This window comes from Chrysochloris asiatica, unplaced genomic scaffold, assembly GCF_000296735.1.
Source record: "Chrysochloris asiatica unplaced genomic scaffold, ChrAsi1.0 scaffold00094, whole genome shotgun sequence".
Classification (NCBI taxonomy): Eukaryota; Metazoa; Chordata; class Mammalia; order Afrosoricida; family Chrysochloridae; genus Chrysochloris; species Chrysochloris asiatica.
The window spans coordinates 6128592-6151679 of record NW_006408612.1 but is presented as its reverse complement, the minus strand read 5'-3'; the positions used below and the strand labels follow the sequence as shown (position 1 = coordinate 6151679).

General features: G+C 41.2%; 1 protein-coding gene across 1 annotated transcript in view; it reads left to right on the top strand.

Annotated features, from left to right (window-relative positions):
- Positions 1-372: 372 nt before the first annotated feature.
- Positions 373-23088, top strand: part of CHN1 (chimerin 1) — a 318387-nt gene continuing 295671 nt past the window's right edge. The window contains exon 1 of the mRNA XM_006866659.1: positions 373-720. Within this exon, the coding sequence (XP_006866721.1) occupies positions 702-720 (19 nt within the window). The 5' untranslated portion in view covers positions 373-701. The remainder of the gene's footprint in view (positions 721-23088) is intronic.

The window sequence follows — 23088 nt, the reverse complement described above, 5'->3', positions numbered from 1 at the left end:
TCGTCATTCTAGTAACAGCTCAGTTTTTCTTCTTTATATGTCTTCCCAAATCCCATTAAAAAAAAAAAAAAAGACTGGATTGCTGCTAGAGCGCGTACCACCCCCTCCCCATCCCGCCGCCCCTAGAGGGGCCGGGGCGGCTCCCCACAACCTCAGGAAGGAGGGCCGCGCGCCTCTGCGCGCTCCCGTTGCTATGGGAACGCATAGGGCCCGGCTGCCCGGAGGGGCAGGCGGGAGGTGAAGCGGCGGATCTTGAGGGAGACGCTATCGCAAGATGGCGTCTGCGAGGCCGGGGGATGCGGAATGAGCGCTCCCCGCCGGGGGCACTGCGCGGCTGCTCCTCTCCCGCCGCCACCGCCGCCACTGCGGCGCCGCCTCTCCGCCCGCCACAGCGCCGCGACCGAGCCTCCCCGCCTCGCAGGTACAGCCGCCTGCGCGCACGCCCCGCGTACTACACAGATGGCAGCGACAAGTGCCGGCTCGCCGAGGGCTAGCGGGTATCCCCTGGTGTGGGTGCGCCTGACGATAACGCGTGAATAACTTTTTCTTGCAGAGACCCCCTGCGCCCCGGCCTGCAGCGTCTCCCCGCCACGCCCCTCCAGCACCCTACTCTCTGAGGTGTGAGCGCGTCGGGCCGATGCGGTGATTTCTGGCGGGCCTGGGAGGAGCGCGTGGACTCGCAGGCGACGAGCGCCCTTACAATGGCTCTGACCCTGTTTGGTAAGTGCAGCCCTTTCCTGCACCTCCGCAGGTGGGGCCGCGCCCCGGGATCGGGGGTTATGGGGCCGGGGCTGCGGCGAAGGGACGCCATGCGCGACCCTGGTGCCTGTCCGGGTGGTGGAGTTGGGGCGCCCAGGGCGCCGGGCTCGCTCCCTCGCGCCTCTCCCATTGTTTCCTCTCCAGGCAGGGCCGATGGGCGTGTGCTCCGCTGGCCAATTCTGGACTGGGAGACTCTGGGGTCTTCGGTGTTCTGTAAACGTACGACATGTCTAAGATGCAAACTTGGGAGAGAAGTTAGCTGGTTGTTTCTAAACCTACGATCCTCAAGTAGGTAAATAAAGATTCCGGAAACTTTATTCATCTTGACCAGGATGTCTATTGCATCCCTGTTTTCCCTGGAATTGCCAAACGCATGTGTTGCTTCCTGTTGGATTGAATGTGGATTTTTTGGACTCTTGTATTCCTTTGGAAACAGGAATAAGTGGGGATGAACTTAATTTAATGTTTGTAAAAAAAATTAAAATGTTTGTTGTGACGAAGGAGAGCAGACAGAAGAAAGTTGGCTACTGGGAAATAACTACTTCCAAGCTTATCTTGGAATATTCATTAGGAGAAATGTTATTTCTGTGTTGTAATTATTGCAGCCCTATTGTCTCTTGGCTAATACTTCAAGATGTGTGTATTTCCCAGAGTTCCAAGACATTGGATTGGGAAGAAAGACTGAAAAGATAGTGTTTAATTTCACAAAACTGACTATGGGATAGGAGTACCCAGCTTTAAGGAAATTTGTGAAATTTTAGCTGTTCAAATTTTCAAAGAGTGAAGTACAATTATTGTAACTGACAAGGGAAGATAATCCAATAGGCAAGGTAAGCAAGTGTTTATTAATCTGTAGCGAACAATTTCACTTTCCCGATGTGAAATTTGTTCACAACGTATTGGTAAATGAACACAACTAAGCCCATGTTTTTACCTTGCTGAGTACTGTCAGGGATTGTAAATTTGAAGGGAGGCTTGATTCATTTGAAAGATGCCAGCCATACCTAAAAGCAGAATCTTCTGATGGTGAAAAAATATACAAACAACAGATTAGTAAGTAAGCATAAATAAACCCTGCTTAAATTATTTATTGGGTAATCCAACACTGGCAGCTGATATCTATAAGGACAGTTTTAGTAAGTTACAGTATCAAGTTTCCAGTTAAATTTGAATAGTGTCATTTGATCAAGCACATTATAGGTATCACATACCCCAAATGACCTTTGATGTATAGAGCTCACAATGAATCAAGCTGCTAGAATCAAAGAGTTAACATGATTTAACCATCTTATTTTATAAATTAAAATTAGACCCAGTGAGGTTATTTCCCAAGGTCTCATGACCCTTATTTGGCAAAACTCGGTCTAGAATACAGTTACACAATTTGCCAGTCTTCAGTCTGGGGCTATGTTTACTATGCTTAAGTACACATAGTATTAGAAGTGACATTTCTGTTATTGGTTCTCCAAAGGTGCTTTTTAGAAATGTTTCATCTTAACCTTCACCCAATTTACAATAAAAAGTTATAGAAAAACCAAAAAACAGAAGTTTCATCTTTCTCTGAAACAAATGATTAAAATTTTGCTGTTGTTTTCTAATATCTTGTATCAAGTCTCCATTATCTACTAGAAGTAGTGTCCTTGAATTTGGGCATTTTTATACAAAAGTTAAAAATTATGGGAGGTGTTATTCATAGTTGGTATTTTCTTATGAAGAACCATTTATCTTGCCTTATTGTAGCTAATATATCATAGTAGGATTTCCAGAAGTGAATTTCTAATTTCTGACTAAATTAATTTTTGTCTTAATGATAAATTCTGCATTTTCAAGGCTTGTTTTTAAAGATAAGGCTTTTACAATTCCTGGTGAATAAAGCAGATGAATTGGGAAATAGTTGGCTAATGTTGGGGAGACAGGGAATGTGAAAACATCTATGTAAATATGAGGTGAGTTCAAAATGATCGCAATAAAATGGAGTTAAATTATAAAAATAAACGCAAGCTTTAATTTTTCAACATAAGCTCCGATCAAGTTCAAAACACCTATGTAAGTGGTATTACCAGCCATTTAGTTTATTCTTAAGAATGGCAGGGCCTGGGATTAAAAACTTTATGTCCTCATACTGTTAGAAAAACATGCACTCAACTTGCCCTACCTAAACGAAGAATTTCTAGCTCCTGCCGGAAAGCTAAGTCTTTCCTCAGACTATGAATGTAGATCTGAGATTACCCTGAATAGGATCTATTTGGAATTGAGGATTCAGATTTGGGATGACTGATCAAGTTTCACCTTCCTGCAAAACTGTTGTTAAATGCATTGGAGTTGGTTCCAATTCATTATGATCCTGTTTAGGATTTCTGAGGCTTTCAATGTTCATGGAGCAGAAAGCCTTATCTTTCTCCTGTGGAACAGCTGGCGGGCAGGCTTGAACTTCAGACCTTGTAGTTTGTAGTCCAGGACTTATCGTTTGGAGCTACTGTGTAGAAGTGTGATAATGCTCTTTTAAAGGATTCCTGAATTTTAAATCGTTAAATATTAGAAATGTAGATGGAAAAAGGAAGTGTGGAAGTGAAGTATAAGAAACTACAACAGGCAAATAAAAATCAAGTACCCTTAAAATTTTCTAGTCATCTTGTTGAAACATAGAATTTAGTTAGCAAAATTCACTTTGGTTACAACTTTTAAGACCATTTATGTGATATAAAGCAAAGTATACCTGTATGCAGAGACTACTTATTTATTTTTTATCTCAGTCCCCAAAGTGTAGACCACTCAGGGATGTGTGTTAAAAATGTAGATTCCTTAGCTTGAAGACCTACACAATCTGCATTTCTAAGGGTTATCGATGTTAAGTGCCAGTGAGTTGGTTCTGACCTGACCCATAGTGACCCTGTGTAGGGTTTCCAAGGAATGTCTGGTGAGCTTGAACCACCGACATTGTGGTTCAGACCAACTTTGCAGTCCAGTGCATAGGAGATTTTAAATGGACTGCTCCGGTGATTCTAATGCACGCTCAAATTTGAGAACCAAGGAAATTTGATCAAACAAGTTCAATTCAGAATAACTTTTTTGTTTATGTTGAGAAGAGCCCAGAAACAGTTCATATTCCTTTATGTTTACTCTTAAAAAAAAAAATGTTGCGACAATATACATAACAAGACACTAATTCATTAATTTCTGCATGTATAATTCAGTGACATTATGTCTTCATGTTGTTGTGCAACCATTACATTATCACTGTCCTCTTCTGAATTAGTTCACCTATTAACATAAACTTAATGTCCCCTAAGCAAAACTCCCTTTTTTCACTCCCTCAGTCACTGAGAATCTTTGGTTTCTATTCCAAAATCTGGTTGATTCTCATTCATAGCAAATTTATAGGACAGAGTAGAGCTGTCTATAGAGTTTCCAAGTAAATCTTTCTGGAGGCACACTGCCCACATCTTTATCCCGAGTAGTAGCTGGTGGGTTTGAACCACCAACCTTTCGATTAGCAGCTGAGTGCTTAACCACTGCACCACCATAGAATTCTTTGATTTCTATATATTTTCTTATTTGATATAAGTGAGATAGATGATATAGTATTTTTTTTGTGTGACTAACTTATTTCACTCAACATAGTGTATTCCAGTTTATCCATCTGTGGCATGATATTAAGACATTTTCTCTTCTCTTTATTCTTAATGATCAAGTTAGAACATTCAGAGGAGCAATGAGGAAGTAAGAGTCTGTTGAGATGGCGATGAGGAGAAGGTGGGGGACAAGAAACCAGATAAATGACTTACCAGGTTTGGAAGTCAGAAGTCACCATAGTTTTTAGTACATAAGGCTCACCAGAATAGCCAATGCCAGAACACAATTTTGTGTATGTTGCTTGTTAGTTGGCTTAGGCTTGAATACAGCCTAGTCTAGTTTTTGTTTTGTGCTCGGCATTTCTTTCAGACTTTTTATAAGTGTGGAGAATGTTCGTTTTAGAGAAAGTTGATGAAAGCTTGCTTTTAAAAAGTGAAATTAACTAATATAATTTTACATTTATATAATTTTTTCCATTTGGTAAATATATTGTAGAAACTCAGCAAAATACCCCTCAAATTAACTGCAGAGCAAAGAGTGGCCCATCACTCAGCCTCACTAGCAATCACTTTTGCTGTTTAAAAGGAGATTTCACTCTTTATTGTGAATTGAGTGAAGGTTCACAGAGCAGATCATCAGTCTTACATTCTACACATCTTACGCTTTGCATCATTACAGTGACTGCAATACCCTCCCTGTACCAACAGTTAACAGTATTTTCCACTATTCACTTTATTCCTCCCTGTGCCCTCTGCAACCTTCATCTTTTCTCTGCCAACCTTCCTCTTGTATGTTGCCTTTCTCATCACCCATGTTAACATGTGTCTGCCCTCTAGCCCGTGCATAATTTTTCCCTCCCCCTATCCTGTAACCTAAGGAGCTCTGGTAGCGTAGTGTTACGAATCGGGCTGCGAACCTTAAGGTCAGCAGTTCGAAACTACCAGCCGCTCCGCGGGAGAAAGTTGCGGCTTTCTACTCCCATAAAGATTTACACCCTCGGAAACCCTGTACAGGGTCGCTATGGGTCAAAACTGACTCGACAGCACTTAACAACGACAACATCTTGTAACCTGGAGTCCTGGTGTGGCGCTATGGGTTAATGTGTCAGACTGCAAAGTCGTTTGAACTGCAAGGTAGGCGGTTCAAGCTCATCAGCTGCTCCTTAGAAACTCTATACAGGGTCGCTATGGGTTGCAATTGACTCGACGGCACTTGACCACAACAACAGCATCCTGTAACCTGGTGTGATGCTGTGGGTTAATGCGCTGGACTGCAAAGTCAGTTTGTACTGCAAGTTCGATGGCTCAAGTTCACCAGCAGCTCCTCGGAAATCCTATACAGGGTCACTATGGGTTGGAACCGACTCAACAGCACTTAACAACAACCCTGTATCCGTATGAATCGGGCTGCTAACCTCAAGGTCAGCAGTTCGAAACTACCAACTGTTTCACCATAGAAAGATGAGGCTTTCAGCTTCCATAAAGATCCCTCCTCCCTTTAAAGATTTACAGGCTCTGAAACCCTATACAGGGTTGCTATGAGTCAAAACCGACTCCATGGCATATAACCATGTAACCATGGAGTTCTGTTGTGGTGCTGTGGGTTAATGCGCTAGACCGCAAGGTCGGTTTGAACTGCAAGGTTGGTGGTTCAAGCTCACCTTGAAAACCCTATACAGGGTCACTATGAGTTGAAACTGACTCGACGGCACTTAACAACAACAACCCTGTAACTATAGAATGCTTCTTTTATCAAGAAACCGAAAAGGCTATTTTTCAATGCAAGTTTCTGTTTCATTCTGTGATGGAAGAACCAGACCCCAATTCTTCCTGATTTTACAGTGTCATTTTTGAGGGGGGGAAATGTGCATCTTTGTAAATTCCGGAATTTGTAAGCATTTTTGTTCACCTTTCAAATGATCTATTTGCTTTGCTACAAATACTTGTAAAATTCTCAAATCTCAAAAATTATCCAAATACTCACTAACATTCCTCATTCAGTCAGTCACCATCTATAGCAATGTTCAAGAGACAAGCTCTTGGCTTTCCTAATGTTTGCATTCTAGCCTCACTTCAGTCTTTTTCAAAACAATAGTGGGTTCACCTAATTGTAGACACAGTTCTCTAATCCTGGGATTGAAGGGACACCTCTGCTCATCTAATGTGGGATAGAGTAGCTGACATATTGGCCACACCAATAGAACCCTAGTTGGCATGGTGGATGAATAAGACTTCTGCCAGAGATTTCTGTCATGTAAAGCTAAATGAGACTGTGGTTTACAGCCCAGACCAGCCCACAAGATGTTGAACTCAATTACAACTCAATTACAGTTCAGCTGGTTTGGCTAGACTCTAAATAACTTTTTTCTCTATTGGGGTAGAATTAGCGCTGTCATTTTCTAGTGCCCTCTTCCACCCCCCCTTCCCCCCCGAGTTTTTACCCCCATTTCCTCTCATAACTCTTTAGTCACCATCATCATTGCCATTTTATGTGCCATTGAGTTGATTCCAACTCATAGTGACCCTTTATGACTGAGTAGAACTGCCCCACATGGTTTCCTAGGCAGTAACCTCTATGGGTCTTTTCTCCCTTGGAGTGGCTGGCGGGTTCAAACCACCAACCTTTCCACCGACTGAGCACAGTGTGTCACTGTGATTTCTTATCACTCTCATAGATTCTCTCTAAGATGCATTTCCCACCATTCTTCTTCAGACCCTCTGCTACTGTGGAAGTTGATTCAGTATCCTGCTTTGTTTGCTAACTTTCATTACCCTGGCACTTCTACCCTGACCATCTTTGTAGAGATCCTTTGAAGCCGTTATGGACATGTTCTTGGTGAGGCAATGAGGAAATGTTCTATTTTCCCACATGACTATTCTGAGATTGAAAGTATAGCATTTATGAAATTTCTATTTCATTCCGTCATCTTAAAAAAAAAAAAATCATCTGAACATTTTTACTCTGATCTCTTTGACCCAGAGCTGATTTTATCAGAAACTCCCCCTTGAATTGTACTGTTTGCCGACACTTATTTTCAGGTGTTGCTCATCAGAGAATATGAGAGGGAGTTATCTAAGCAGTAGCCTAGTGTGGTGGTTTGAGCCCAGTTGCCTTTTGAGAATGTTCTATCGTTTTATTGTTGTTCAAGTGCTGTTGAGTCAGTTCTGACCCCTAGCGACCCTGCATAGGGTTTCCCAGGAGTGGTTGGTGAGCTTGAACTGCCGATCTTGTGGTTCAGTCTGACTTTGTAGTCCAGCACATTAACCCACAGTGCCACACCAGGCCTTTATCATTTTAGCTGTCATTAAAATGATTATCCTTTAAATACTCTTCCAAATCCCCTCTTCTGTGGTTGCAGAAACTTACGATTTCAGCTTTAAAATTTGTCTTTTAATGTTTAGAGATCTGGTACTATGTAAGAGAGCTCAGATAAAATACATAGCTGCTGTAACTCTGATACTCACCATCTGTGTACAGTGTGGAAGGCATGTGAGTGAGGCAGCCTTGAGTCACGTCTGCCCCTGCAAATAGCTATCCTATAAAGCAGCTTCATCTTGTTTGTTGCTGTTTTAAAATAAAATTTTATTGTGGTTTCAATGAAAATTTATTTACCTGTAATATATAATCTGGAGTCCTGGTGTGGTGCTGCAGGATAATGTGCTGGACCATAAGGTCAGTTTGAATTGCAAGGTTGTCAGTTCAAACCCACCAGCTGCTCCTCAGAAACCCTATACCAGGGTCATTATGGGTTGGAGCTGACTTGACAGCACTTAACAACAACAATATACAGTCTGGGAGTCTTGGTGTGGTGCTGTAGGGTAAACACTGGGTTGCTGATGGTAAGGTTGGTGGTTCATACTGATCAGCTGCTCCTTGGAAACCCTATACAGTGTCGCTGTGAGATGGAACTGACTCAGTGGCATTTAACAGTAATATGCAATCTAAATGAAATCATTCAACTTTTTGTGCAAACATTTCACGACAACCCAATCCTTCAAGCCTGGGCTTCCAACAAATTACCAGCTATACGTTTCCTATATAGAAAGTGATTCCCATAAAACTGGATATTTATTGATCAGTATAATTCTTTTATCTTTAAATAACAGGATAGAAAGAGATCAAGAAAACAGAATGCTTTTTTTTGGTAAACATTAAGAAGTTGTAATGAATAAAAATTACATCTGATAAAATAAAGTTATAAATATGCATTCCTAACTTAGTTTCATATTTTTAAAACACAGATTGAATAGTTTGCAGATATACTAAAAATCACTGAATTGTATAGTTTAAAAGGGTGAAATTTATTATATGTGAATTGTATCTCAACAATGCTATTATTAATTAAAGAAAAAAAAGTCTAGCTTAAAAACAATCCAAAAACTAGATGAATAAAAAGAAAATTTACTTCATGCTTCTTAATTATTTGAACTGTTTTAAAAAAAGAAAATACAGTATTATTTCTGAACGAATGGTTTTATATCTAGGAAGCTTCTTGAACTTTTCTCCCTTATTTCCCTCAGGGGGGAAAAAAAGAATTGATGGGTAAAAATTTTTTCTACCTCATTTTTGAATGATTCTTTTACATGTAGAAGAGTAAGCACTTCTTGGAAAGAGTTAAGGCCGACAATTGAGTAATCTGTGGAAGAAGGAAAGATAAGTAAGGTCCGGCCTGCTGCCAATTGCTTAGTGGCGTGGCACAGGGCCACCTCATTGTTTTCCACCAGCTGTACCGAAGGTTGTTCCTTTCCCTTTCCACTCTGACTTTTTAAATTTGAATTTCATTGGACGGCTTGGCACTTGACTAGACTTTTCTGACTACAAAGTTGACATTGAAAGATGTAACAGGCCCTCCTCGTTAAATTACTAATTCTTTCTGATTTCCCCATCTCCGCCATTGGGAACACACTGTCATCCCTTATAGTATATTCCTTTTGGATTGTACCTTTTATATGGGATGTTGCCACTTTTTCTAGCTCCTTCATAACTGTGAAACTGCTTTGGCAGAGATGTCTTTAGGGTTTGAAGTGGCTTGTGCTAGGTAGCACAAACAGCAGGTAAGTGGTGTAGTAGGTGGCCCATTTGAGGGATATGGAAACAGCTGCCTGACTGAAATATTTCCCCTGCAGTCTTTTCACAGTAAATGCATTTTGCACTACTACTTTATAGTTAAAGCATGTTACCTATGAGAAATATGTTAAATAAGAATTTAAAACAACAAAAACAACAACAAATCCAACCAGCAGATGCCATCCGTGTGTTTCAGAGGAGGACTGGGCTATAGAGGGTTTTCCAGTGAGTTTTTGTGAAGTAGGTTTCCAGGCCTTTCTTTCAAGGTACCTCTGGGTGGACTTGAGCCTCCAACCATACGGTTAGCTCTACCTATCATTAACATTGTCCTGGTGTGGTGCTGTGGGTTAATGCGCCAGACTGCAGAGCCGTTTGAACTGCAAGGTTGGTGGTTCAAGCTCACCAGCTGCTGCTTGGAAACGCTATACAGGGTTGCTATGGGTCAGAATCAACTCGATGGCACTTAACAACAACAACAATCTATCATATGGGAGTCCTGGTGTGGTGCTGCGGGGTTAATGTGATAGACTGCAAAGTTGGTTTGAATCGCAAGGTTGCAGTTCAAGCTCATCAGCTGCTCCTCAGAAACCCTATACAGGATAGCTGTGGGTCGGAACTGACTCATGGCACTTAACAACAATAACAACCTATTGTATGGAGTCCTGGTGTGGTGCTATGGGTTAATGTGCTAGACTGCAAGGTAGGTTTGAACCACAGGGTTGGTGGTTTAAGCTCACCAGCCGCTCCTTGGAAACCCTATGCAGGGTTGCTATGAATCGGAACTGATTCGACAGCACTTAACAACAACACCCTATTATATGCTGTTGTTAACTGCCATCAAGTCGGTTCTGGCTCATAGTGACTCTGTAAAGGATTTCCAAGTAGCTGCTGATGGGTTTGAACTGCAACCTTGCAGTTAAGAGTTCTGTAGTGCCATACCAGGACTCCACCTATCATAAAGCAAAAAATGATTTATTTATGTACTGGAGAGCTTAAAATAGGGCAAACATTTTGGTTGAGGAAGTTATACAATGAGAGTAAAGAAAGTGGTAAGTGGTTTTCGTTAGTGCCTGAGGCTTTGTTAAGAGGGGCTTGGATGAGGTATAACGTATGGCCTTATAGACAGCCAGGACTTTGAGGATTACGTAGAGGATGGATAACAATGTAAAAGAGAAGGGAGGAGAAACATGGAATGTGCCGTTTTCGTGTTTTTGTTGAGGAGCAGCTCTGGAGATTGGAATGTTTTCCCGTTTTGTGATTTGTTTGCTTATCTGTTTAGGAAATGTGAGGTCACTTCCAAAAGAGTGAGGAAAATTTATTATCTTTTCATTCAATTTTTCCACCAACTTTTCGAAGCCCTCTCATATTAATTGACTGATATGTGCCAGATCTATTAGTTTCTCCCCTCAAGTACCTTATATGTACAATGAATAGAGATGGTGGTGGTGGTTGGTGGTTGTGTGCCATGGAGTCTGTTCTAGCTCACAGCGAGCCTGCATAGGGTTTCCGAGGCTGTAAATCTTTACGGGAACAGAAAGCCTCATCTTTCTCCCATGGAGTGGTTGGTAGAGTCGAACAGCTGACCTTGCAGTTAGCAGCTCAGCTCATAATCCACTATGCTACCTGAGCTTCTTATGAAGAGAAATAGGCAATTAAAAATTATATGACATGCCAGAGGACAACTGCTATGAAGAAGGAAAATGTGGGATGAGAGGAATGGGCTAACTTCCTTGCAGATTAGTGAAGGAAGGCCTGCAGATGAGGTGACTTTTGAGCAAAGACTTGCAGGAACTGAGGGAGTGAGCCATGTGAGGTGAGGGCAGGACCTCCTGGAACAGACTTACAGGCAGGTGTGCCCTGGAACAGACACTGAGGCTGGGCATTTTTGAGGGACAGGAAGAAGTCAGTGTGGATGGAGTCAAGTAAGCAAGAGGGTAGGAGATGAGGACAGAAGGGTGATTGGGACATGGTGCGGGGGCCACAGATTATGTAGGGTCTTGTGACCCACGAGCTTTATGTGGAGTGAGAGGGGAAGCGTGTGATAAGTGGGGTGTCTCTAGCATGCTGTGCAGTAGAAAGGACCTGCAAAGGATTTGGGGCAAGAGTGCTTTTTTTTGCCAAGGACCAGCTTGGATGTTCTAGCCTCAATTTTTCCTTATTTATAAGTTATTATTGTGGAGTCCTGGTGTGGTGCTGTGGGTTAACAGTCAGACTGGAAAGCCGTTTGAACTGCAAGGTTGGTGGTTCAAGTTCACTAGCTGCTCCTTGGAAACCCTATACAGGGTTGCTATAGGTTGGAACCAACTCAATGGCACTTAACAACAACAACAACAAATAAATGGTTGTTAAGTGCTGTTGAGTTGGTTCTGACCCATAGCAACCCTGTATAGGGTTTCTGAGGACCAGCTGGTGAGTTTGAGTCACTGACCTTGAAGTCCAAACCGACCTTTCGGTCAAGTGCTTATCGTATAGTGCTATACCAGGACTCATGTAAATAAGGAGCTATTAATTCCCTTCTCCCACTTGTACAGACACAAAAGAATCACATGTGTAAGCTTTTAGCCCAGTGGTTGAAATACACGATAGCTAATATTGTCATAAATATTATTATTGTAAACTTCAACAGAGATCTGCGATACCAGCACAGTGTCTCCGTTTGTTTTAATAAAGACACTGATCTACTGGAAAAAGTGGTTCTGAAACATTCCCGCTTAGTGTGATACTCTATATGCCATGGACCGTTGCAGACTTTGAGAATGCTCTGCTTGAGGCCTGGTTCAACAACTTAACAATAAAGATCATCGCAGCCATAGAGTTGATTCCGACTCACTGGAGAGTAGAGGAGAGTACAGCGGATCCTTAGGGTTTCTGAAACTATAATTCTTTGTGGGAGCAGACAGCCTCTTCTTTCTCTTGTGGAACAGCTGATGGGCTTGAACCACTGATGTTGAGGTTAGCAGCCCACAGTGCCACCAGGTTGTTGCTGTTGTTAGGTGCCATCGAGTCGGTACCAACTCATAGCGACCCTGTGTACAACAGAATGAAACACTGCCCCGTGTTTGAGCCCATTGATGCTGTCACTTTTCTAATCCATCTTGCTTTCTTCCTTTTTTTCTCTGACCCTCCACCTTACCAAACATGATATCCTTCTCCAGCAACTTTTCCCTCCTGAAAATATGTCCGAAGTATGAAAGACCAAGTTTGGCCATCCTGACCTCCAAAGAGCACTCTGGCTGCACTTTCTCCAACACAGATTTATTGGTTCTTTTGGAAGCTCATGGCACTTTAAGTATTCTCCTCCAACACCATAACTCAAAAGCATCAATCCTTCTACGGTCTTCTTTATTCACTGTCCGGTTTCCGCATGCATATGATGTTATTGAAAATACCATGGTTTGGGTCAGGCTCACCTTAGTCCTCAAGCTGACATCTTTGCTCTTCAACACTTTAAAAAGGTATTGAGCAGCAGATTTGCCTAATTCAATATGTTGTCTGATTTCTTGACTGCTGCTTCCATGGGGCGCCTGTAATTCTGATGGCCCCTGTGCACATGCTGCCACATCTGAAAATGTAAGCAATGTCAGGCCAACAGGCAATGCTTAATTCTGTGGGCTTATGCGTCAGACTGCAAAGTCAGCTGTTCGAGCTCACCAGCTGCTCCTTGGAAACCCTATACAGGGTCACTATGCGTTGGAATTAACTCAACAGCACTTATCAACAACAACAATCTAGAAGAGATTTCTGAAAGACCTCTGTGATTTATAAAGGGAAACAGAAATAAAATTCATGATTTCTTATGTTCATATTGAGTATATCCCAATTCTAGTTTGCCTGTAACAAAACAAGAAGTTAGTTAAATAAGTGATTTTTTATAAATATCCTGGAAATGTTTTCTCTAGAAAGGTGATCCATTACTTTGCATTTGTTGTTGTTGTTGTTGTTAAGTGCCATTGAGTCGGATCCAACTCAGTGATCCTGTATAGTTTCCAAGGACCAGCTAGCTGATGGGTCCCAACCACTGACCTTTCAGCTAGCAGTCCAGTGCTTATCCTACCGCTCCATACCAGGACTCCTTACTTTGCAGTACCCTATTAACAGTCTTTGGGAGATCTAAAACGAGAGTCTCAGAATTATTTTGGTGTGATGTGGGGGGAGAAGCCACTGATATGTAGTAGCACATCACTTAATGTTAGCTTCTTAGAAACCTAATTGTGAAAGTTGTCTGAGGCATTTACGTATTCCTTATTTTACCAGGAAAGATTTTATTGCTGAAATACAGAATAATACAAGAAATAACTCCATAATCTGAAAATTAGTTTAGAGCTAGTGTAGCGCTGTGGTTTAATGTGCTGGACTGCAAAGTTGGTTTGAGCCACAAGGTTGGTGGTTCAAGTTCACCAGCAGTTCATCGGAAACTCTATATGGGGATGCTGTGGATCAGAACATTCTTGACAGTACTTAACAACAACAACAGGCATATAAGGAAGGCGCTCTGGTAGCATAGTGGTTATGAGTTGGGCTGCTAATCTCAAGGTCAGCAGTTTGAAACTATCAGCAGTTCCCTGAGAGAAAGATGAGGCTTTCTGTTCCCGTAATGATTTATAGCCCCGGAAACCCTATACAGGGTCACTATGAGTCAAAACTGACTCCATGGCACATGACCATCATCACCAGCAGGCATATAAGGAGCCCTAGTGTGGCACTGTAGGATCAGCACTGGACTGGACCGAAAGGTTGGCATTCACAACCACCAGATGCTATTGGAAACCCTATACAAGATCACTATGAGTTGGCACCCACTCAGCAGCACACAACAAGGCACAAAAGAAAATTTGGGTCTCCTTTTGACTTAATGCTTCAAGAATTCCAAAGCATTTGAAATAAAAATTTATTTGAAGATCTTAAGAAATGTTTCTTTCTCATTTTCAGTTGCCCTCTTGTGTTCACTGTAATGTTGTTATGAGGTGCCTTTGAGTCGGTGCCAACTTACAGCAACCCTATGCACTACAGAACGAAACACTGCTCAGTCCTGCGCCAACCTCACAATTGTTGGCATGTTTGAGCCCATTGCTCTTACCTCTGTGCCAATCCATTTTGCTGTGGGTCTTCCTCTTTTTATCCAACCCTCCACTTTACCAAACGTGATATCCTTCTCCGGTGACTGGTCCTTCGTGACAACATGTCCGAAGTGTGAGAGACGAAGTTTGGCCATCCTGGTCTCCAAAGAGCACTCTGACTGTACTTCTTCCAACACAGATCTGTTTGTGCTTTTGGCAGCCCATGGCACTTTCAATACTTTCCGCCAACACCATAACTCAAATGCCTGAATTCTTCTGCAGTCTTATTCATTGTCCAACTTTTACATGCATTCAAGGTTATTGAAAATACCATGGCTTAGGTCAGGTGCACCTTAGTCCTTATCAGCTCTAGTTACAGATAACTTATTAAGTCCTTTGGTGCTATAGGATAAGCACTGGACTGCTAACCACAAGGTCGGTGGTTCAAACCCATCAGCCACTCTGCAGGAACCCGATACAGGGTCGCTGTGAGCAAGAACTGAATCAGTGGCACTTAGGAAGAAAAACAGCAAAGGATCAAGTAGGTCTGACCTGGTTGGGTAACTCAGTGAACTAGTCAGCTCTGGTTCTGGGGCTGGGCATCCTTGTACTAACATGGCAGCTCCCATTCAATAAGTGTCCAATAAATAAGTTCATCCAGTAAGTACTAAGGAGGCTATTGATTTGATCATAAAATCCAAGGAAAAAACTTCCTAATTTCCCTAAGGTTCAGAAGCTTTCTCAGTCAACTTTTCAAGTCCGCTACTTGTGGTGCTGTTGATTAATGTGCCAGACTGCAAAGTTGGTTTGAGCTGCAAGGTCGGCGGTTCAAGCTCACCAGCTGCCCTTTGGAAACCCTATACAGACAAATTCCTTCATGCTTCTATAATTTTGTCCAGGTTCTTTTCTGTTGCTGGGCAGTACTGTCAAGTCGGTTACGACATATAGTGTCCCTGTATAGTGTTCCTGAAGCTGTAATTCTTTGCGGGAGCAGAAAGCCTCATCTTTCTCCTGTGGAGGGGCTGGTGGGTTCAAACGACTGATTTTGTGGTTTGCAGTCCACGACTTACCCTTCCTAACCACAGCTCTCCTCCTGGAGAAGAACCCCATCTAAGATGCTGATAATTTCTTCAGCTCCTCCTTTCAGAGTTAGCCACTTCCTGCCCTTGGGTTTTGTGGTATCTAGTTCACTTGTCACATACTACTGCCTGCAGTTCTCTTTCCAGTGACTCAGAGCCCCTGGGTAGCAGGAGTGGATTCATTTATGCTCTTCATTTAGGCTTGATGAATTTCATCACTGCTTAGGGTCTAGGAACTATATTTTTGTGGAGATTGAGTTATGAATAATCAGATGTAGCAGCTCTCCTCATGGCACTTAAAATGTAGCAAGGACTGTAAGCTTGATGTCCGGCACTAATGATTTCTCAGTCCAGCATTACTGAGTGAATAAAGGAATGAAGAATAAATACATAACAATGGACTATCACTCTATTTATCCTGTGAAAGACCTTAAATCAATTTTGAAATTTGCTTTCATGGATCTTTCTTTCTCCTTTACTCATTATTTGTCATTATTCTTGATTACATATTGGAACCCATAATTGGAGAACCTGCCTCTTAGAAATTGGTTAGTCTAACAATTCACTTTTCCACTTAAAATCATCCTGTGGTGTACCCATCACCATTAAGAATAAATACAAATGCTTTAGCTTGCATATACATAAAGTTGTCAAGATAGGATCTCTACTTAGCTGTCCAGCTTGCCCATTACCTCCTCAGAAGAGGCTGCACTAATCTTTTTACTTTGTGGTGGAAATCTACATAACAAAACATATACTCTCTCAACAATTTCTGTTTGTGCCATGTGGTGTGACCTTGATAACCTTCAAGGTGAGGCTGCGCCATTTTGCTTGTGGCACCATCATTCTTCAAGCCATTTGCCTGACTCACTTCCACACACACCTTGCTTGAATCCTCATCTCTTTGAAGTAGCCTTCCTCAAGACTCTTGTCCTTTAAAGTGAGTCATGCCTTCTTTTCTGCATCATAGTACCCTCTACACATGTCTGCCCTAGCACTTAACAAGTGGTGATATAATGGTTAGTTTATGTTCTCCTGACTCCCCCATTAGGTGAAGTTCCCTAATGGGAGGGCTGTAGATTTCATCTGTCTCCTTGACAACTGCCACAGTGTCTGACACATACCAGATAGTCAATAAATGTCTGAGTCCATGTTGCATTTTGTAGTAGAGTCTATTGTGTTTCTCAAATCTGGAGTTATTATAAAATTCCCTATCTATGTGTTTCATTCCCTCGGTTATCTTTTCACCATATTTTGTTCATTTAAAAAATTTCAGTAAATGTGCCATTCTGTCATTCCTTGGCTCCATATTCAAATATGGATTCCCAACTAGAAACTCACAAAGGCTTGAATAAAATGGAAATCTCACTGGGAATGGATTCCTTGAGGTTTAACTGTGGTATTGCTAACCACCAGCAGATGTTTCTAAATTATTTGGCATAATTACATAACAAATTCCACTTCATTAAACTATTGTTTCTTTTCATTTCAGTAATACAAAGGAATTGCACATAAATTAGCTTGGTTTGTTCTTGTTTTACCCTCACAGTAGGGAACACAATCAATTGAATAGAAATTCAGTATGAAAATGACTAACTTAACCTTTTACAGGTCTGGAAATAAAAACAATATAATGTTTCTCTTGTGATAATAAATTTGTGTGTTACATGAATGCTCCTATGAGCTTTCATATGGTAATTAGAAGAATAGATATAAGCAACAGTATGAACACTCATGGTTTTAAATGAGCAATTTTCTTCCTGTTATTTATTAATACTTTTTTTTCCGAAAGAATTTGAGGTGGTTTACAAAAATATACAATGCAAGAAAATTGAAAAAAATACACATAGGCATTTTTTTTCTTTGTCCTGTATTATTAGTTTCTTACTCCTTCCTAGATTGTTTCCCTCTGATTACAATCCTGCTTAGGAGTCCTGGTGTGGTACCGTAAAATAAACACTGAACTGCTTATTGCAAGGGCAGAGATTTACCTTACCAACCTCTCCTCGGAAAACCTATACAGGATTGCTATGAGTTGGAACTGATTCATTGATATTTAACAACAGCCGTCAGGCTTCTCCATTCCAAAGGTCTTAAAAAGATAAAACCTTTTCTTGGTACTCTTCATCATGTTGTTGTTGTTAAGTGCCATCAAATTGCGACCCTCTACAGGGTCTCTCACGAGCAGTGGCTGGTGAGTTTGAACCGCCGACCTTATGGCTCAAGCCAACCTTGGGGTCGAGTGCTTATCCTATAGCTCCACAGCTATACTTATGGGTCTACTGAAAAAGAGCCATCTGTGTTTCCCGCTTCACTTCCTGCATGCCTACTTATTCTTTAACACTAACCTCACCATTTCCTACCATCCACAGTGCAGAGCAGTGTTTTACTTTTTTGTTGTTGTTGGTGGTGCTAAAGGATAAGTGGAGGGTCAGAAAAAAAGAGGAAGACCCCCCAACGAGATGGATTGGCCAAGTGGCAGCATCGATGGACTCAGTGTGGCAACAGTAGTGAGGTTGGTCCAGGATCGTGCAGTGTTTCATTCTGCTGTGCGTAACGTCGCTAAGGGTCAGTACCGACTCGATGGCACCTAACAACAAACCCTATATAGACACTTAACAATAGTCTGTACTGCTTCTTCCTAGCCAAAAAGCAAGGCAGTGTTTTGCTTTTTAAAAAAATTTATTGTGATAACATATATATAACAAAAGTTCATCATTTTTACCATTTTTAAAGGTTGTTGTGGTATGCCATCCAGTCAGTTCTGACTCCTAGCGACCTTATATAGGGCTTCTGAGGAACAGCTGATGGGTTTGAACTCATGGGTTTGAACTTTGTGGTTAGCAGTCCAGTACAATTCATTAATTAATTACATTTGCGGTATTGTACTACCATCACTACTAACCTTTTCCAAAAGATTTACATCACCCCGAATAGAAACTCAGTACATCTTCTGCATAACTCCCATTCCTTCCTCACCCCCAGCTCAAAACTTGTGTCTCTACACATTTTCTGGATCCAGGTAGTTCATGTAAGTGGGATTATATAATATGAAGGGGCTTCAAAAATTCAATAATCTTTTAAATCCATTTTTCCAAAAATGGAAAAAAACCACTTTTTGTGAATTGGGTGAAGTTTTACAGAGCAGATCATCAGTTTTACATTCAACAATTCTTACACATTCTATTCCAGCTCCCTGATGAACTCCCCTCAGTGTGCCATCACTTACTCCACGTCCTCCCTGTGTTTTCTGTTACCATTGCTGCTGCTTTCCTAACTCTTCTGAACGCACAGAGCATATTAAGTATCAATTAACAGGGATGACATTATTGGAAAAATAACCCTGAGTTATAAGTAAAAACTACCTTTAATATACATACACCTGTGATAAAACACTGATGTGTACTGTACCAGTATTCAAAGCAGTATTAGTCACAATAGCCAAAAGGGAGAAACAACCAGGAGCTCTGGTAGCGTAGTGGTTACGAATTGGGCTGCGAACCGCAAGGTCAGCAGTTCGAAACTACCAGCTGCTCCGTGGGAGAAAGATGAGGCGTTCTGCTCCTGTAAAGATTAACAGCCTCGGAAACCCTGTGCGGGGTCACTATGAGTTGGAACTGACTTCACGGCGCATAACAACAACAACATGTGTACTTTTAAGGAGCTCTGGTAGTGTAGTGGTTACGAGTTGGGCTGCTAACCTCAAGGTATGCAGTTCGAAACTTCCAACTGTTGCACAGAGCTATGAGGCTTTCTGCTCCCATAAAGATTTACAGCCTTGGAAACCCTGTGCAGGGTCGCTATGAGTTGGAACCACCTACCATGTGTGCTCTTTCTGCACCATTTATTTTGATTGCCTCTTCTGCTCGAAACTGTTTTCTCCTGTTTTCCAAGCTCTTGTGTTGTCTTCTATTCCTTTCCCTCCCTTTCATTACTCCTCTTGGCTTGTACTTCTGAATGTCAGTGCTTCTCAAGAAATGATTGGCCTTTTCCACTTCTTGTTGTGAAGTTCCTTCAAATCATTTCTGACTCATAGTGACCCTGTATATGGTTTCTGAGGAGTGGCTGGTGGGTTTGAACTGCTGACCTCGTGGTTAGCAGCCCAGGTGCCACACCAGGACACCTTACAGGTAGTTGTTGCTCAATAAAGTTTGTTGAATGAGCAAAATAGTTTTTAAGCCATGGTACCTCTGTAGTTGAACAGTTTCCAGAATAAATATATTCTTTGCATTTTTCTGTAACTCTGTAATGCTCTAATCAAATGAGCAATGTTGTTGTTGTTAAGTGCTGTAGAGTCCATTCCGACTCATAGAGACCCTGTATAGGGCTTCCAAGGATCATCTGGTGGGTTTGAACTGCTGACCTTGTGTTTCATAGTCCAGTGCTTATCCTGTTGCACCATACCAGGACTCCATAGTTAACATTATCTCAGAACCTCTCATATATTATTATTGTTGCCTGATATCTTATGTTCTGTCCTTAAAGGAAGAAAAACATGTATTTTTGCAATATTGTTGCATCCAAGGGTGGGTATATCATTAACATCTGCATATACATTAGCTGATTCTGTCAACTTAATTTTTTAAAAAAGTGACTGATGAAATTTTGGTTAAATTTAAACTGCTTCATGTTCTGTAAAAGCCCCTTCCTCCTATCAACTGTCAAAGCAGAAACAAGACGCTAAAAGGTATCTGCAAATAAGAGTGTGTTAAACCAGTTCATTTACTGGCCCCTTTAATGTTGCTATATGTACAGTATTCAACGGGAAATGGAGACAACTTCTGGCAAGACCTCACTAAAGTTTAGGAGAATGATGTGTTCTTCTGGTTTGATATGTGTTCCTTTTTGTCTTTTCCATACTACCAGCAAGGAGATGGTGAAGAAAGTCCTTCCTTGTTTAACCTTCCTTTTAGACCTTGGTGAATTAGCCAAGTTCATAGTACAGCGGCAGATTAGTCTTCCAGGGTAAAGTCTTGCTAAATAAAGTTGATGAGTAGAAGTCGTTGTGCAGTGGACCCAAAACCTCACACTGCTGGTAATTTTTCAGATGCTGGAACATGTTGAACTGTGACCTCAAAAGAAAAGTGAAGAAAGTGCTTTAGAGGTCATTTCACAAATTGCTTATGGTAGTTCATTTAATAGTGAAAAAATCAGTGATGAAATTGACTTTGTCATGCCTATTTTTAAGTCTTTTGGTGGCATTTGTTAATATTACCAGATTTGTGTGTTCATTAAGTATGTGTGCAAAATATGTAGTTCTAGATGAGAGCCACAACAACACAATCCATGTTTCTTTTCCTTCATCTTAGTGTTTATAAGTTAACTGGAGACTTTAAAGTTCTATCCCTTGCATAAGAAGTAGCTTTCTGGACTTGTCAGTTCACTCTATTAGTTGAAGTTAAAAGGATAAGTTATTTCAAAAGGACAGGAAAAAGGAACGAGATGAATTAATAATACAGTAATAGAAAGAAAGGAGGAAACAGACGTTGCTATGCAGTAGGGAGACTTGCAGAATACTTAAGCCTGTCAGCTTGAATTTTCTGGACAGATGGCTCTGCAGTTCTCTGGAGAGTCACAAGCCTCTTTATGCACTTCTGCCTCAGCCCCTGTCAGCTGCTGTTCTTAGGTCTCTCCAGTCAGGGGAGCTCTTGCTCTCTCTTTTTCTCTTTTTTTCTGGCACATACTCACTCACCCACACACGCAGCTGTTGCACACAGAAGCTTCAAGGCTTGTTCCTTTGGGATAACACCTCATTCAGCTCAAGGTGCCTCCTTACATAACTCCTCTAATCAAAATTGTTTTCTTCTCATCTTGTTTCTCAAGTGTGATTGACCTTCCGGAAAACAGAGACATCTGAAAGTGAAAGTCTGTGCTTTGAAATCATTTTCAGTTAATTAAAAGTTGATAAATGTTGCAAGTGTCCAGTGTTGTCAGGTTGTCAAAAGCGTTTTTCCATGACCAGGGGAAGAAGGATATTTGATAGATGTTAAAAGTATGTTAATATTAGATAAGTTGTAAAAGATTTCCCCCAAAGTAGTGTTTTAACTAATAAAATAAGGAATAAGCATGCAACTTGAATATGTTGCTTATTGTGTGTTTTCAGCTGCATCAGAAGGTGGTTAGGTACATTTTTTTAAACATTTGACTTTTTATTTAAATTTAATTTAAAAAATTATTCTTATGGAAATAACAAAGCCGATTTAACTAAAAATTCCTAGATTAAGAGACCAAAATTTCATGATAGGTGAATGTCATCTGAATTTTTTAATTGAGAAAAATTTTAATGATAAAGATCATCAAGAGGTGATTTTTCAAACTGACCTTATGATTTTAAGTCAGGCTTACAAATGATAACAGGCTTACAAATGAATGAAGTCTCCAACTTTAAACACTTACATTCTACATTTCACATATATTTCCCTCAAAAAGCTGGGATTTTTTTCTAATTATAAGGATAATACATTCATAATGCTGAAAACTTGGGTACTTGATTTATTTAATACTGTATTGACACTTTACATATTATCTCTGAAGAGCTCGAAGACATCACATTTATTTTCTACTTTATTACCAAAGGATTCATAGCTCCTGAAAAAAACTGCTATAGGTATGGTGGTTATGTGCCGTAGACTCGGTTCTGACCCATAGCGACCCTGTACAGGGTTTCTGAGGCTGTAAATCTTTACGGGAGCAGAAAGCCTCATCTTTCTCCCGCGGAACAGCTGGTAGATTCGAACTGCTAACCTTGCGGTTCGCAGCCCAGATCGTAACCACTACGCTACCAGATCTCCTTGCTATAGGTTTAGTAACTATCATATTTTCACACAGTAAATTGATACTGTGAAACCTGTGAGAGTCAGAAGTTGATGGGGCAGCTTGTTTGTCCCAGTCTCACAAATTTTCTGTTTTTGATATTGTTGTTAAGTGCCGTCGAGTTGATTTTGACTTATAGCAACCCTGTATAGTGTTTCCAAGGAGCCAGTGGTTTGAACCACCAATCTTGAGGTTAGCAATCCAGTGCTTATCCTACAGTGCCATACCAGGACTTGTCTGCCTATGATAGCAGTATTTATTACCACTTTTCTGTTGCTTGTTTTAGTGGAAAATATGTGAGTTTTCCTCTTCTGGCAGGTTTCCAGTCTACATAGGTATGGCTGTCTGAGGCTTTATTGTATTTTCTGGTACTTTTGGGAGCATGGTGACTGTAGGATAAGCAATGGACTGCAAACCACAGGGTCAGCAGTTTGATCCCACCAGTTGCTCTGTGGGAGAAAGAAGAGGCTTTCTGCTCCCCCAAAAGATTTACAGCCTTGGAAACCCTATACGGGGTCTCTGTGGTTGGAGTCCACGCCACTGCACTAAACCACAGCAATGGTAGATGTTTATATAGTAAATGAGGTATGTGTTTGTAATATGTATATGTTTTATAGTAAATGGGGAGACCTGCTGGTGCAGTGGTTAAGTCCTCAGCTGCTAACCACAAAATTGATGGTTCGAAACAACCAGCTGCTCTGTGGGAGAAAGATGTGGCAGTCTGCTTTCATAAACCCTGT